The following is a 17,555-nucleotide window of genomic DNA, read 5'->3' as shown; positions in this document are numbered from 1 at the left end:
GACCTTATAAAGGAAATGGCTCGTGTGGTTTTGGAGGCTGGCAAGTCCCAGATTTGTGAATCAGGCATAGGCTTCTCCCTGGCTGTCAGTCTCTGCCAAAAGGCACTCAATTTTCTCGCTCCTTGGGCCAGGAAGTGTACTGCACCATCTCCTGCTGGTCTTTCCTGTGGGTCTCTCCTGCCAGTGTCTCCTGCTGGGCTCTCCTTCATTGGTGGTTGGCTCTTCTCTTTCCCACCTCTGGGGTGGCTCATTTCAAGTCCAAGGGAATGACAAAACTGACCAGTTCTCTTGGTGGGCCACAATTACCCTATCACACAGTCCCGCCCAGTCACCTGAGTGGGAGTTACAAGACCATGGCTAGAAAGGCCACACAAAAAGCAATCCATTACACTGTACAGTACTAGCATGCTCTGGATGGCAGCCTTCTTCCCTGTCTTAAATTCTGGACAGCCTACACCTGGGAGTAGTATATCAGTCCCTATCCAGGACATAGGAGCAGACAGTGGGTTTGCTCTTCAGGAGCTTATAGATGTAAAATGTGTTTAAAAAACAAAAACAGGTCACAAATACAGCACTTGATTTTTATATAGCCGAATGATTCAAATAATGATAATAGTACATGAACATCTACTGAATACTTGCTGTGTGTCAGACCCAGTGCTAATTTAATCCTCACAGTAGCATAATAAATATTAATAATAATAGATACATACTTTTATTAATATCATCCCTTTTTGCAGATGAGGGAAGGTTAAATACTTTGTCTAAAGTATAAGGTGAGTGGTAGAGCCAAGATTCTCACCCTGCCTGACTCCACATCCTTCCACATAATTACTGAGCTGTACTGCTCCCCTGGTACCAGCACAGTGAGCATTTACCGATAACTTTCTAACCTGACTTCAGTTTCTCAGAAGCTCTGAATTATGTACAGAAATTCATGGCCTAGTTTAGTAATTCTTCCCAAATACTTAAAAAAAAAAATATATATATATATATATATATATATATAGCTAATTAAAAAATCGGAGACGATAACCAAATCAAATTTAAGAAATCATCCGGGAAAATATACCAAACGTTGCAGTTCGATATCCTGGGGCTGGGCAGTCTTCTTTGCTGGTTGCTAACAGTCTGGCTGCAAGCCTGCCTTCCCATTACCTCTGTGTTTCTCAGACCATCACAAGTAATTCTCAGTGGCCCTTGGCAAAATCCCACAACTGTTTCCAAGAGAAAATGGAAGCAGAACACAGAAAAAAAAGAGACCAGCAGTAAGTTCCATTATATCCAGAGTGCAAATATCCCAATCTTTGCAAGGATTAAATATATTTGCATTTCCAGTTTTACATTCTGTTGTGTCTGGGTATCTCATCTTGGAGCATTAGATAAATTACAGCTTTTTAAATTTTCCTCTTATCCTGATTCTGTCACCATAACAACCCATTCTTCCTGACATGGGAGGAGTGAGCAACCAATATGCTTGTTCTCAGTTTGGAGCTGTTCGTCCTCACAGATCTACCCAGTATCCTTTCTTTTGGAGGGTTCATAAGGCACCATGAATACTAGAAGAGTCCATGGAGGGATACATCTTTGTACCAAAGATATTCTTTTTTTCAACCTTCTCATTTTATTTTTTATTGTGCTTTAGGTAAAAGTTTACAGAGCAAATTAGTTTCTCATTGAACAGTTAATACACATATTGTTTTGTGACATTGGTTGCCAACCTCATGACATGTCAACACTCTCCCCTTCTCAACCTGGGGTTCCCCATTTCCATTCGTCCAGCCTTCCTGTCCCCTCCTGCCTTCTTATTCTTGCCCCTGGGCTGGTGTGCCCATTTAGTCTCATATACATAGCTGAACTACATGTGTTATTGTTTGTTTTATTATTTGTTTTATAGGCTGGTCTAATCTTTGGCTGAAAGGTGAATCTCAGGAGTGATGCACCAAAGATATTCTTAAAACCATATGTGTTTTTAGTGTCTGGCATTAGAATGTCAATAAATACTCAAATTACACAAATTCTACATAGGAGTTCAGAGACAGGTGACAACAAATACTCTAAAACAAAGAGAACTCAGGTTATCCCTGGATAACCCTTTTCACAAATTATGGAATGCAGGATGCCAGAAGTCATGAGAGTGTTGTCCAGAGAGACAGAGGTGTTGGAACCACAGGCCAAAGGAGGCTGATGGCAGACCTTAGTTCCTGAATTAGGTGTCCGTTCTAGCTTGATCCAGTTCCACTTGCATCCCTTGTACCCCCTTTGAACCTCCTTAGTAGTCTACCCTTTACTATGTTCTGTGCAGGCAGGATAGGTAGACACCAGCCCTTCCTCATATTCTTCCTTATGGTATGAAGTGCCATGCTCTTCTCCATGGTCTTAGGGATTTTTTTCTTACTATGTCCCCCATGGTATTGGGTGGGAAGGGATGAAGAGGGCCAGTTAGTGAGAGTCCTGAGGGTAAAGCCCAACTCAGAGTCTAAGCTTTCAGGGGAAACTGGTACGTGCAGGGGAGGCTTCAGGTCTGGGTTGGCTAAAATGCTGGGCCCCAGGGCTTGGGCCAGGGATGGGGATTATAGGTAGGACACATAGTGAGCACAAGGAGACTGGAAAGGGATTGGTCTCAGCTTGAGAGATCTGGACTCACAGGTTGGGTGCTGTCCACAACACATTCCAGTAGCAGAAAGATTAGGACATGGATTAGGGCTGTCAGGTATATAACTGCATACAAGGCAGACCAGGCCTCCCTACCACATTGTTCTCAGGAATGGGGATGTTGGCTGTTTCCCAGTTCTGCTTAGCTAGCGACCACTGACCTCTGCTCTCTGACAGCACACCACTCTTGTGGCCTCTTTGTCCATTTTCAGTAGACCTTTGCCCCAGTTTCTCTCACACCTGTCATTTCTTCTTCCAGTTCTATCATGCCTGTGACCAGCCAGGCATTGTGGTTTTCTGCATCATGGACTACGATGTGCTACAGTTCTGTGATTTCCTGGGCTCCTTAATGTCCGTGTGGGTCACTGTCATTGCCATGGCTCGTTTACAGCCTGTGGTCAAACAGGTCAGTGCAGAGTGGGCCCTGGGGGGCAACCATAGCCAAAATCTACTTAAAATCCACTCCCAACCTCTCCCCGGGGGCATCGCCAAGTGCCCCTTGCCATTCTTGTCCAGCCCCTGGACTGCTGTCACCAGCTCTGGCCCAGCCCCTGGAGTGCTCTTTCCCTAGGTGCTGTATTTGCTGGGGGCTATGCTGTTGTCCATGGCTCTGCAGCTTGATCGGCATGGACTCTGGAACCTGCTTGGACCCAGTCTCTTCGCCTTGGGGATCTTGGCCACAGCCTGGGTGAGGCTGGGGAAGACTGTGGCCGAGGGTGGGGTGGGGTCCCAACAGAACCTGGGTGCAGAGCCCTGAGTGCCTGGCCACCACTTTAAGGTGGGCTTGCTCCCTGTTATCATCACTGTGCCCCTCATGGTGTCTACTCCAGTCCTGGAAGGTACCTTCAGGTCACAACCAGGGATCAGGGGACAAGCCTGAGAGTGACTGGCTCTGGCTGCTATAATAGGGCCCCACTTCTCTGCCTCCCTCAGACAGTACGCAGCGTCCGCCGCCGGCACTGCTACCCACCCACGTGGCGCCGCTGGCTCTTCTACCTGTGCCCAGGAAGCCTTATTGCAGGCAGTGCTATCCTACTCTATGCTTTTGTGGAAACCCGGGACAACTACTTCTACATTCACAGCATTTGGCATATGCTTATCGCCGGCAGCGTGGGCTTCTTGCTGCCCCCTCGTGCCAAGACTGACCACCGGGTCCCATCTGGATCCCGGGCCCGGGGCTGCGGTTACCAGTTGTGCATCAATGAGCAGGAGGAGCTGGGCCTTGTGGGCCCAGGAGGGGCCGCTGTCAGCAGCATCTGTGCCAGCTGAGTGGGGCTTTGGGCCTGGCCCTTTGGGAACATGAACCCTTCCCTAGGGCAGAGAGCCCTTCCCTAGGATTGAGAGACAAGCTGTATTTCTTGAGGACATAGAGTCTTTCTTAAGGATACGGAGTTCTTCCAGGGACCCAGTGCTTGCCCCAGGGACGTGGAACTGAGGGCCTGGAGTCATCCTGCATCCATGGAATCCTTCTTAAGAATTGGAGTCTGTGCAAGGACACAGAGCCCCTCAGAACCAGGGAGCCCCTCCTAGGGGTGTGGAGCCCTCCGGAGGACATGGATTCCTTCCCAGAAAGACAAAGCTCTCTCAGGAACATGGTGTCATTCCTGAGGAAATGGAGTCCATCTTGGGGAAACTGAGTCTCCAGATCATCCCAGCAGCTCAGCAACTCTGGCCTCAGACTACTTTCCCAGAGGCAGTGACTGGGCTGGGCTGTGCTGTGTGAGGGAGTGAGGAGTGCAGGACAAATGGGGCTGGGCTAGGGTGGCTGGTATCCTGAGTTGATGGAGGTGGAGTCTGGTGTGTTTCCAATGAAGTATGTGCTGGTTCTCTGCTGCCTTTTTTTCTGGGGCCAATGATGTGGGAGCGTAGGGGAAGAGGGACCCTCAGGAAATCAGCAGGAGTGATGGAAGCCCAGCCTGAATGACCTGCAGGAGCTACTGTTTGAGGCTTTGACCCCATCATGTACACACCTCATCCCTCCCATCTGGTCCTTGCATTCACTTCCAAATACCTTCCAATGCTTGCTGTTCCAGGCACTGGGCTAGTTTGAAGGGAGACCAGGCTGCACTAGCTGGGAGTAGAGAGTGTGTGAGTGTGTGTGTTGGAGGGGGGGTGGCTGAGAAGACTTAAATTGGTATGAGAGACCTCCCTCATGAAACTCACACTCAGTAGGGAAGGAAGTCTAGGTACCTGGTGGAGCAGGTATGAATCTCAGACCTGTAAGAAATATCACAAGAATGTAATGTCTATTTTTAGCCCCCACTTTGAGTGCCAGAAACATAATCTTTTGTCAATTTTGGATTTCTTTTCTTTCCACAGGGGTCATAGCAGAGTTCTGAGGGGTGTACATAATGCCAGGATGTGGAGAGAGTGTTTTCTCTGGTCCCATTGTCCGTGCTGCATTTCTGTCGTGGCACCTGGTCCTCAGTGGCCCAGACAGGTCATCCCAGAGAAGTTTCTTGTTCTCATTGGCATAACCTTTTTCAGTATTAAGGCTCTCTCTGCCACTTCTGTGTCACATGGGAAGATGTTTGAGGTAGTTCAAGGCCTTGGCTATCTAGAAACACCTTGAAGCCATTTCTATTTGGGGATCTTGCTGCCTCCCTGGGTTTTAGTTGACCAGCAAGGCATGGGTGGCTCCGGCTTTTAAATTCTGCAAATCTATGCAGAGGTTTGCCACCTTCTCAAGACTTGGCCTGGGTACTGCAGCTCAGGGCCCCTCCCTTTTGGGACCCTCCTGTGCCAATGCTCTCATTACTTCCCCTCCTTTTTCTTTCTTTCCTCTAGCTCAGGGAATGAATCTTTTGTTAATCTGGAGGTGGGGAAGCCTTACTTTTCTATGTTTTCTCCCAAATCTTTCATCTACTCCTTAAGTCTTTTGCGTTCCATTCTGGGCCTAGGCTTTTGAAACCCAAAAGCCAGGAAAAGATTCCTTTGTTCTCTGCTTTCTGCATCCACATGTCTTCCTTGGGGAACTGGGTAGAGAATGATGGGACCAACTAAATGGCAAAAAGGACAAAAGAGGTATGGGCTATGTGTCTGTTCTTATATCAGAAAAAAACTGTCTAAAAAAAAAATAAAACAAACAAAAAAAACTATTCCCATGTAAGAAGTAATCCATCACACTAAGATGTACAGAGCCAGATCACAGGACAGATGAACCCAACTAGGTGGAATTCAGGACAGAGTCAGCAGAATACAGAAGTCATTGAGGAAGGAAATGGAGCCAGGACAGATCACACCCAGCTAGGGAGATCAGAAGGGGCTCCCTGGAAGAGGAGGTTTGAGTGAGAATAAAATGTGCTTACGTAATGCCAAGCTGTTGGAGGAGCATTTTCTCTGACCACCATGTCTACACTGCATCTGCCCTCTGAGATTTCCATTGTTCCATTTAGTCTCCAGTGAGTAAAACACTTAGAACAGTGCCTCACCTGGTACGTGATAAGTGTTCAATATATGTTTGTCAAAGGGCTGAAGTGTTTGGACATGGGGAGGGATGAAGGAGGGAAAGACACAAAGGCAGGAAAGACATACTTTTTCAGGGAACTGAATAGTTCGTATGCCTGGGCCTGAAGAGAGAGAGAGAGTGTGTGTATGTAAGTAGGCCAGTGGAGGCAAGCAGCCAGTGATGAGGGTGGACAAAAGAGCGTGTCTAGTTTTTATCCTACAGGAAATGGGCAGGGATTTAAGCTGGAGAGTAGCTTCAATTGATGTTTTAGATGGCCAGCGTGAAGGATGGATTTTGGAGAGAGTTTGGATGACAGTGGTGTGGTGACACAGCTGTTGCAGTATTTGAGAGAGAGATAGTAAATGCTTCTTAATGCAGTAGCAATGAAAAAGAGGGCCTCTATAGGACTTAGTGACTGGTTGGATGTATGGGATGGTGAGGGATAACAGGAAGTCTATGGTGACCACCATGTTTCTGGCTCGGTGACTCCAGGCTGGTAGTGCTATTCCCTGAGATGGTGACATGACTTTCAAGGGGTATCTTAGTCATCTAGTGCTGCTATAAGAGATAATACCACAAGTGGATGGCTTTAACAAAGAGAAATTTATTCTCTCACAGTCTAGTAGGCTAGAAGTCCAAATTCAGGGCGTCAGCTTCAGGGGAAGGCTTTCTTTCTCTGTTCGCTCTGGGTGAAGGTCCTTCTCATCAATCTTGCCCTGAACTAGGAGCTTGTCTATGCAGGAACCCAGGGCCCAAAGGATATGCTCTTTCCTGGTGCTTCTTTCTTGGTGGTATGAGATCCCCACTCTCTGCTTGCTTCCCTGTCCTTTTATCTCTTGTAAGATAAAAGGTGGTGCAGGCCACACTCCAGGGAAACTCCATTTACATTGGATCAGGGATGTGATCTTAGTAAGGGTATTACAATCACAGTATAATCCTCTTTAACATAAAATTACAATCACAAAATGGAGGACAACCACGCAATACTGGGAATCATGGCCTAACCAAGTTGACACATATTTTGGGGGGGCACAATTTAATCCATGACGAGGGTTGTATGTGATGAGTTCAGTTTTGGACACTTTGATTTGAGGTACCTAGGGGATCCCTGTGGGGTGGGACATCAGCAATAAGACAGCTCTGGGCGTAGCTGCTGAACCAGGCCTGGAACCTCAGTCTCTTCGGTTGTCTCCTGATTTGTTTCAGTGGGAGACAGCACAAGATCCAAACAACACCTGTCTTCCTTGAATACAGGGCTGTAGTCAGCAGATATTGCTGGACCCTCATGTGTGTCTGCATACATAGCCAGACTAGGACCCCTGACCATTTACAGTTGCTTGGAGCAATTACAGTAACATAAGGCTCAATCCCCAGGTGATGACTTTGTGAGGGCTTCTAAGTGAGAATTCAGTTCAGCGAATCTTCTATAGAGAAGGCTCTGTGGGAGCTCTAGGGGTGAACCAGACCTGGTTGAATTCTGCCCTCAAGGAGCTGACATTGTGAGATATAACTAATGTAAGGCAGAATGGGATAGTTACTAAGTGAAAGACTAACAAAGTGCTGTAGAATATAAAGAAAAGAAAAGAGAATAATTTCGAACTGCACTAGGAAAGGATGCATGAAAGGTGGTGTCTAACCTGGCTTTTAAAATTTGTTCTAGGTCTTATCGTAGAACAGCATGAGTAGATATGGAGATGGGACAGTACAGACGATGTAGTAAGGGGGAACGGCTCATGTGAATGGGGCTAGTGGAAAACAAGGCTGCAGAAGCTGGTGGAGCCAGATTCTGGAGGGCCTTGAGGACTCAGCTGAAGAATTTGGACTTAATGCTGTAGAAATGGGAACCCATCAAAGACTCTTGATATGAAGAATGGTGAATTAGTTCGAGCTTATCAAAGTAGCAGAACCACTGTGAGTGACATAAGGGATTTATTATAGAGAATAGGCTTTATGCAGTTGGGGGAGCAGTTGGAGAAGTCTATGTAAAACTGTTACCTCTGCATTTGGTGTTGAACCTGCAGTAGGTCAGCTGGGCTGGCAGTCAGGTAGAAAAGCTGGATGTAAACCGAGGGAGAGTAAGGACAAACTAGGACCCATGAGGACAAACTGGAACCTGTGTCTGTCTCACACTGCCTTCAATCTCAATGACGTGGAAGACCTACAGAAGAAGCTGGTGTTCTTCACCATGGAGCTTGTCTTAATTACCTAGTGCTGCTATAACAAATAAAAGTGGATGGCTTTAACAAACAAGTTTATTCTCTTATAGTCTAGGAGGCTAGAAGTCCGAAATTCAGGGTGCCAGCTCCAGGGGAAGGCTTTCTCTCTCTGTTGGCTCTAGAGGAAGATCCTTGTCATCTGTCTTCTCTTAGACTAGAAGCTTCTCAGTGCAGGAACCCTGGGTCCAAAGGACGTGCTCACTCCCGGCTCTTGTTTCTTGGTGGTATGAGGTTCCAGTGTCTCTACTTGCTTCTGTCGTTTATATCTCAAAAGAGATTGGCTTAAGACATAATCTAATCTTACAGATTGAGTCCTGCCTCATTAACATAACTGCCACTAATGCCATCTCATTGACATCATAGAGATAGGATTTACAACAGATAGGAAAATCACATCAGATGACAAAATGGACAGTACTGGGAATCATAGCTTAGCCAAATAGATGCACATATTTTGGGGGGACAGAATTCAATCCATGACAGAGCTGTACTTGGCTCAGGATTCAGAACAGCTGAAGGAAGAAAGCTGGTGACAAGTAGAGGAGCTGAGGGCCCAGCTTCTACCCCATGCTAACAAGGCAAGCCAGTAGATCAGTGACAAGATGTATGTGTTCCTACAGTGCCTGGTGTCCTATACTGACCTAAGCATAAAATATATTTGCTGCTTCACTTCCGCCTCTCAAATCTTACACAAATCTCTCTAGTGGTCAATCCTAACTCTGAACCATACAGGGAAGAGAATTTTGGGAAATGTAGTTCCAACCTAGTTAGGTTGACACAGTACAAAGCTACCGTAAGATGAGTAACCTTTCACTCAGTATGTAGGATGGGTGGTCAGGGCAAAGGAAGCCAAATCTCTAGCAGCTCTTGGGTTGACTAGGATAGTATGGTAGTCATTAGTCTATTCACAAATATCTCAGTCCGCTCTTTCCTTCCGGACACATGGTAGCCAAGCTTCCCTTCTTCCTTGATGTTAGATGTGGTCATGTGACTTGTGTTGACTGATAAAACATAAGTGGAAGTAAGATGTCACTTCTGAATGGAAATTTTAAGAGTGCATACTTTGTCACTTTCTCTTTTCCTTTTTTCATGATGACCTGTAGTGTTGCAGATGGTAGCTGCTTTGTCATCCTTACTCCCAGAGGGATCTGAAGGCGATGATGCAGAGCAGAACGCCCATCTATCCGCTAATGGACCTGAAGCACGAGCGAGAAATAAATCCTTATGGTTTTAAGCCACTGAAATGTCGAGGTCATTACCACAGCATAACCTAACCTATCCTGACTGATAAAGATGGAGTGCAGCAGCAAAAGTGGGACATTTTCCTGGACAGCAGATCTTCCCGCAGCAGAGCTATTACAGTGGCTTTCACCTCTGTATTCCTCAGGCTGTAGATGGTAGGGTTCAGTGAGGGTGTCATGTCCCCATAGAACAATGTAATAATCTTATCTAAGTCAGGGTCCTTGGCTTTGGGCTTCAAGTACATGAAGGAGATAGTTCCATAGAAAATCACCACCACTATTAGGTGAGAAGAGCAGGTAGAAAAAGCCTTGCTCCAGCCTGCAGCAGAAGGTACCCTAAGGATGGCAGCAAGGATGAAAATGTAGGAGAGAAACATGAGCAGGAATGGGGTCAGCGTTAGGACAGCTGTGGCCACCATTAATGCCAATGCATTTAGGGAGATGTCCCCACAGGCCAGTTTTATCACTGCCAAGATCTCACAGAAGAAGTGGTTAATGACATTGTGGCCACAAAAGGAGAGGTGCCAGGCCAGGATGGACTGCAGCAGTGAGTTGGTGAAGCCTATCCCCCAGCTCAGCACTGCCATCCACATGCAAAGCTGCCCACTCATGAGCTCTGAATACCTAAGTGGCTGGCAGATAGCCACATAACGGTCATATGCCATCACGGCAAGGAGCAGGCACTCTGTGGAGCCCAGTGCCAGGGTCAGGTACATTTGTAGGGCACAGCCAGGGAAGGAGATGGTCCTTCGGGCTTCCAGGAAGTTGACCAGCGTGAGTGGCACAAAGGAGGATATACCAAGGATGCCCATGAGGGAGAGGTTGCTGAGGAAGAAGTACATGGGGTTGTGCAGGTGAGGGTCCAGCATGTTCAGCGCTATGAGGAGGGAGTTCCCCATCACATCCACACAGTAGATGCCCAGGCAAAGGACAAACAGGACCATCTCTAGGTTATGGTGCTCAGATAACCCCAGCAGGATATACTCCCTGATAGCTGTCTGGTTTGCCCCATCCATCATTCTCCCTCCTTTTCCAACTGGACCACACAGATTTTGGAAGAAGCTCTGGCTGGCCCAGGAGTCGAGGAACCTGTATGTGTGACCTGAGGTCACCCCCCTCTCTGAGATTTAGTTTCACCATCTGGGTAGTGAGAGAGTTGGACTTCAAGTCTGTAAGCTGGCCCTCTCAGCTCTGCAGTTCTACTGATGTAGTTTAGGGGAGGATGTTGCACATTACAGTCCCCCAGGCTCCTTGCTGCTCTCCCCAGGGTGGGCTCAGAGGAGACAATAGAGTGGGATTCCATTTGACATGCTCCTTTGGCATCTAAAGAGTTCTTGGCTGCTAAAAGGAAGCGTCTTTTCTAGGTTATGACTCCAGATGATTGAATTATGCCCGTAGTGTTCCAGATTTAATTCATTCACTGAATATTTATTGACTGCCCACTGTGTGCTAGATATGTTTTAAGTGCTGAGACTACAGCAGTAAATGATGTTGATGACGATACCATACAAGAAGGAAAAATCAGAGTCTAACCTGGCAGAAATGTTGTTGGTCATTGACTACCTTTATAGCTGGAGGAGTGGGAAGAGGCTGCCATTTTCTCCCAGATAGCTTCCCTCCTGTTCTGAACTGGTCTCACTGTCTACTTGAGAATGGCCAGTGTCAGGCATTTGCAGCAGGGAACCCAAGTGTCCCCAGGGCACAGCAATCTTGTTAGGACAGGAAAGGAGTCCCTGGTCTGAAGAAGAAATAGGAGCTGAGTGTGAACGTTTGTCATTCAGAGGATATGATCCCCCACCTCCTCTCTCCCTTCCTTCCTGCATTGATAGGGAGGCCAGTGTCCTGTGACCGTCTTGGAGCACCATCTGTCTTTCTCCAGGACTAGTTTTTTTCTCTCATTCCCCTTGTTTAATTGCATCAACCATCTGTAGGGGCCAAAGGGCTCACCCTTTCCCAAATAAACCATGTCTTTTCCCAGTTCTACATTTTTGCCCAGGCAATTCCCTTCTATAGGCACGTCCCTCCCACCCAGTGGAGGTGCTGCTGCTCATTCTTCAGATCCCAGCTCCCCCCTCCTTTCTTCTCCTGCCCCATGCAGAGTTACCTGCCCCCTTCTTGTGCTCCCACAGCTCTTTACCCATTCCTTTGGTTTGTTGTACATCTTGAGAGTAAGACTCTGTCTTCTCCCTTCTAGCAGTTCATCATACAGCAAGTCCTGCCAATATCAGCCACTCATGAATATCGGAGGCATGATTCAAAAACCCAGCTTTGCATCTCAACTTCAGCACTAACTAGCTGTGTGATACTGACCAAGTTACTTGGCTTCTCTGGGGCTCAATTCTTCCTTGAAAAATGGGGCTGCAGTGTAGCTCAGATAGGACGTACCTCGCAGACATGAGTTTCAGCATCTTTCATGACACCCTCTCTCCCCAGAGCCTATGCTGATTTTCTCTCCTCCACCCTGAATCAGGTGACTATTAAGGAACAGTTGCTGGAACAGACAGTGGCAGTTGGTTAATGTGGGTCAGCAACTAACCTCTAATCTTATCCACATGAACTTTTACAGGTAGGGTTTTTCTTGCTGAGGTTTGGTAAAAAAGAATTGCATGAGTGTGATGGCTCATTTATTGATCATTCAACGAATAGTTACTGAGTATCTACTATATGCTAGGCCCTGGACCAGGTGCTGGGAATACACAGAGACAGATGCAGCTTCTGCCCTCATGGAGTTTATAATCTTTCACTCCCTGTCTTGGTAAGCTTGGACACATTTCTTCTCCCTGGGCGTAAGAGACCTTTGAGGTCCCTCCCTGGACTGATTCACTTTGAGTCTAAGATGTAAAGACAAAACAAAACCTGAAATCTTAAAAGAAGAATGGTAATTGCTGGGGGTGTTGTTACAAAAAGACCTGTGTTAGTCGCAACTTCTGATGCTGGGCATGAGTTTGCGGTGTTTTCAAGCAGGTGACGGGTAGGAAACCACCTGACTATGCATTTCTCTTTCTCACTGTTGTCTCCATCAAAAAGACCAGGTGGGAATGGCGGAGCATTTGAGGTCTTTTGTGATCAGGCTCTAGCCTGCTGTCCTGCTTCCCCTCCCTGCACCCTTCCTGCAGCCTTCACCAACCTCATCAGACAAATCCCCATCGCACGGACAAACTACACATGCTCCTAGCTCGTCTCTCTTCTCATGCTGTCTCTTCAGGCTGGAATGGCCCTTCTCTTCCACTTGTCCTTCCAGGCTCAGCTCACACACCATCTTTCCTGTGTAGCCTTCTCAGACTCCTCCCTAGACCTTACTACGCTGATAACAGCTATTTAACATAGATTAATTTCATTCAGCCTTGTACTGTAGTTAGTTTATTATGTACCTCTCTCTGACTAGACTGTGAGCTATTGAAGGCAAAGGACTTCATCACTGTCACCCTCCTGTGCCCCGAACCTGGGAGGGGTCAGTGGTTGCCATTTGAGTTTTACTGACAGTTTATTAAGATCCAGTGCAGTTGTTCTGGCAAAAACCCTGATCCCAGATGTCTTACCTGGAGATCACATTCCCCCCAACCCCCTCAACACACACACCAAAAGAAAGATGGCAGCCATTTTGATTGCTAGAGAAGAGCCTGGGTGGGAGTCAGGGGAGGGTGGGGGGAGGTAGGTACCAAGATGCTCTAGTAACAGCTGCTCTTTCTGAAGAGCTAAATCAGGAGAGTGGGTGTAAAAATGGCATAGGGCAGTGTCTGACCTCCTGTAACTTCACAAGGAGGAAGGAGAATCAAGACCCACAGCCCAAGGCTGATTCTTATGAAGGGAAGTCAGGCATGCCTTCTCTTTCCCCTATCTTTGCTAATTCTGACACCAACCATTCCTCCCATAGCACTCTCTACTTCTCTACTGGGTTAGATAATTCATTGCAGTGGACACACAGAGCTCACAGACAATACTCACGATTATGGGTTTTATTAGGGAAGTAACAGGTTACAATTCAAGATCAGGGACACTAGGATACAGCTCTATCAGGAGAGCCTCTTTTCAGCTGTGCTCTCAGGCGCACCTCTCCCTGGCCGTGGGCCTCTGCCCAAAGATACTCAGCCTTCTTGCTCCTTGGGCTGGGAAGCCCACTGACCCGACTCCTGCTGCCAGGTCCCTGCTTCTGAGTCTCTGCTGTTGGGTCCCTGCTTTGGGTCTCTCCTGCTACCACTTCTCACTGTCTTCAGGGTTACAGCCTGCTCTCTCTCTTCGTCTCTTGCTTCCAAGAGCTTCTCAGCATAGGAATCCCAGGCCCAAAGGACGCTCTGTCTCTTCTTCGTTGTTGGTGGTGGGATTCTCTCTTTTCCACCGCTGGAGTGGCTCATTTCAAGTCCAGGGTGATGACAAAACTAACCAGTCCCCTTGGTGGGCCACAATTACCCTATCACACAGTCCTGCCCAATCACTTGGGTGGAAGTTACGAGACCATGGCTAGAAAAGTCATACAAAAGCGATTTATAGCACTGCAGTGGGGTTTCTTCACAAATCAGGAGACTAATCACATCACATTCATGGAAATTAGAACCAGCTCACAAGGCCACAGGCTTCTGGCCCCAGCAAAAGCAGTCTGTGTCTGGAAAATATCATGCTGTCAGGTTACCAGCAGCTTCGACTCTGCCAACATGGGCACAGGTTGGGACATGAGAGAGGAGCTGCTATTCCCTCGGGGTCAGTCAGGATGAGTGAGGTCCTGCTGCAGCAACACACAGTTCCATAATCTCAAAGTCTTAAAATGACATGCTTCACGTCCACTCTGTGTTTTCTGGGGCTCTGCTCCATGTCATCTTCCTCAGGGTCCTTGGAAAATTGAGGCTTCACAGTCTGGAACGTCGCCAATCTTTATGGTGGGGGAAGGCACACTGGAGCATCTTGTATCAGTAACTAAATGCTTTGACCCGGAAGTGACACATGTCACATCTGCCCACAACCCATGGCCGTGTGTAATCCTACCTCATGCCCAGATGGAGGAGAACCAGAACTATTGCTGAGCAGCACTTGTTGTTAGATGCTGTAGAGGTAGTTTCGACTCATAGCTACCCTATGTAAAAAAGAATGAAATATTGCTTGGTCCTGCACCATCCTCACAACCGTTGTTATGTTTGAGCCCATTGTTGCAGCCATTGTATTGACCTAGCTCATTGAGGGTCTTCCTCTCTTTTGCCGGCCCTCTACATTACCAAGCATGATATCCTTCCTGATAACATGTCCAAAGTACATGAGACAAAGTCTTGCCATCCTGGTATCTAAGCAGCATTCTGGCTATACTTCTTCCATGACAGACTTGTTTGTTCTTCTAGCAATCTATAGTATATTCAGTATTCTTTGTCAACACCATAATTCAAAGGCATCAATTCTTCTTCAGTCTTCTTATTCATTGCTCAGCTTTTGTATGCATATGAGGCGATTGAAAATAGCATGGCTTATGTCAGCACAGTGACACAGTGGCTACAACAATGAGCTCAAGCATAACGATTGTAAGGATGGCTCAGGACCGGGCAGTGTTTCGTTCTGTTGTGCGTAGGGTCGCTATGAGTCGGAACTGATTTGATGGCACCTAACAACAACAACAACATGTCAGCACTAACGCCCTCTGTCTTAGTCATCTAGTGCTGCTATAACAGAAGTACTACACTTGGATGGCTTTGACAAAGAAAGGTTTATTTTCTCACAGTCTAGTAGGCTAGAAGTCCAAATTCAGGGTGCCGGCTCCAGGGGAAGGCTTTCTCTCTTTGTCGGCTCTGGAGGAAGGTCCTTCTCCTCAATCTTCCCCTGGTTGAGGACCTTCTTAGGTGCAGGGATCCCAGGTCCAAAGGACGCATTTTGCTCCTGGTCCTGCTTTCTTGGTGGTATGAGATCCCCAACTCTCTGCTTGTTTCCCTTTCTTTTCATCTCTTGTAAAATAAAAGGTGGTGCAGGCCACATCCTAGGCAAACTCCCTTTACATTGGATTAGGGCTGTGGCCTGAGCAAGGGTGTTACATCCCACCCAAATCATCTTTAACTACAGGCAGAGATTATGATTTGTAACACATAGGAAAATCACAAAATGGAGGACAACCACACATGGCCTAACCAAGTTGATACATATTTTGGGGGGACACAATTCAATCCATTATACCCTCTATATTTGGATACAATGGAGTTTCACAATGTACTCAGAAAGCTACTCTAGCATCTACCTGCCAATGTTACACACTCTAAAATGTCCTGGAAAATCAGATTCGTGGAGTGATAGGACACTGAGTGTCTCTGAAAACAATTTTACTCTCCCAGTTTTACATCTCTTAGAGGTAGGGTGATGCCATGACATGAGCCATGTACTAGGAGTGAGGGGACTCGGGTTTGAATCCTGCCTTTGTTCCTATTCTGCTGTATGACCTTGTCAAGTTTCTCCTTCTATGAAATGAAGACATTCAGTTAGGTGGTCTGTGGTATTCTGTATGAGGTATTGGTAGTTCAGTGATAGAATTCTTGCCTTTCATGTGGGAGACCTGGGTTTGATTCCTGGCCAACGTACCTCATGTCAGCCACTGCCTGACTGTCAGTGGGGACCTGCATGTTGCTATGATGCTGAATAGATTTCAGTGGAGCTCCCGGACTAAGACAGACTAGGAAGAAAGGCCTGGTGATTTACTTCTGAAAATCAGCCAATGAAAACTCCATAGATCACAGTGGTTTGATCAGTAACTGATCATGGAGATGGCACAGGACCAGGCAGTATTTCCTTCTGTTGTGCAAGGGGTCCCCATGAGTCAGGGGCCAACTCGGTAGCAGCTAACAACCACCACAATGGTACTCCGTAAGCTCTGAAACATCTCCTCACGTTTTTCTAGCAACTTCTATCTTGCTTTGCAAGATAAACATCAAATATCAGTTTCGCTGGCTAGTAAATCTAGTTTTAGTCATTTACTATTTATTTTATGCTTCACAGATTATTTTAAAAGAAAGGGACGTATAACAAGAAGAAAGCTGTTAAAATTTTCCTGAAATGCCTGAATCTGGGATTCCTGCGTCACCACTTCCTTGATGAGAAGCAGAGTAGTTAAGTGTGGGCTTTGGAGTTCGATTGACCAGGGCCCAGGTCCCTGCACTGCCACTTGCTAGCAATTTTCTGGCACTCAGATTCCTTACCTGTAACGTGGAGATGTTGGTATTTCCTTGTGGGGTTGTTCCGAGGATCCAGTGAGATAATGCCTGTAAAGCTCTCAGCACAGAGCTTGGCACATGGTAAGTATTCACTAATTGGTAGCTGTTATAATTATTCATATGTCCCTTCTTCTAAGCAAACATTCTGGTTTTTAAATGTTTAAAAAAGATTCCATGAGAATAACGCTCTAGATGACTGCTTTTTACCTCCTCCCTGTTGGCCCAGTGGCGTAAGTGGATGCAGGTGGCTGCAGACGGCTGCCTGGTGAGCTGACCAGGAGGACTGGGAGAGCAGAGGGGAGTGCCGAGCTCATCACCAGCAGGTGCACTGGGCGGGGCTGGGCTGGGCTGGGCTGGGCTGGGCCGGGCCGGCCGGGCCGGGGCAGAGAGGCCCCCAGGACCATCTCCTGGTCCCCTGCCATAGACACAGCTCGCTACTCTCAGGGATCTCACGGTCCCTGCCCAATTTAAAGTTCAAACTCTGCAGCTACACGAAGTTTCAGGATTTGGCAGCTGTGGGCCTGGGCTTCAGAGACTCCAGGTTCCTGGCCCAGCCCCAGGAGAGCCCTGCTGGGGTGAGGTGGGCAGAGGAGAGGCTGCTGGACAGAGAATCTGAAAACTGGGTCTCATTTCAGTTTCACCCTAGGATGCCACAGGCTTGGGGGCCCACGATTCCTCTTCCCTGGGCCTGGGTGTCCTGGGCTGTGACATGGGGTGAGAAAATCCTTCCGTCTCCTTCCAGGATTGCTCTGAGGACCTAGATTCATGAAAGCATTCTTTCTTTCTCTCCCCCATCTCCAGTCCTCTCCCTTCCTCTCCCCTC

General features: G+C 47.3%; 2 protein-coding genes across 4 annotated transcripts in view; one reads left to right on the top strand and one right to left on the bottom strand.

Moving 5' to 3' along the window:
• Positions 1 to 9,416, top strand: part of TMEM8B (transmembrane protein 8B) — a 32,046-nt gene extending 22,630 nt beyond the window's left edge. For all 3 annotated transcript variants that reach the window (XM_064291740.1, XM_023545144.2, XM_010587840.3), the window contains 3 exons: positions 2,915 to 3,061; positions 3,227 to 3,343; positions 3,589 to 9,416. In XM_064291740.1, the coding sequence (XP_064147810.1) occupies positions 2,915 to 3,061; positions 3,227 to 3,343; positions 3,589 to 3,924 (600 nt within the window). In that variant the 3' untranslated portion in view covers positions 3,925 to 9,416. The remainder of the gene's footprint in view (positions 1 to 2,914; positions 3,062 to 3,226; positions 3,344 to 3,588) is intronic.
• Positions 9,417 to 9,589: 173 nt separating this feature from the next.
• LOC100664819 (olfactory receptor 13C7-like) lies at positions 9,590 to 10,576 on the bottom strand. Its single transcript, XM_064290848.1, has one exon. The coding sequence runs from the start codon at positions 10,574 to 10,576 to the stop codon at positions 9,590 to 9,592; it is 987 nt and encodes a 328-aa protein (XP_064146918.1).
• Between the last annotated feature and the right edge of the window lie 6,979 nt (positions 10,577 to 17,555).

This window comes from Loxodonta africana, chromosome 9 (genome assembly GCF_030014295.1).
Source record: "Loxodonta africana isolate mLoxAfr1 chromosome 9, mLoxAfr1.hap2, whole genome shotgun sequence".
In the NCBI taxonomy this organism is placed as follows: Eukaryota; Metazoa; Chordata; class Mammalia; order Proboscidea; family Elephantidae; genus Loxodonta; species Loxodonta africana.
The sequence above is the reverse complement of the archived record's forward strand: the minus strand, read 5'-3'. Positions and strand labels throughout refer to the sequence as shown.

Coding starts and splice junctions, on each gene's coding strand:
- LOC100664819 (XM_064290848.1), bottom strand. CDS start 10,576: ATGGATGGGGCAAACCAGACAGCTATCAGGGAGTATATCCTGCTGGGG.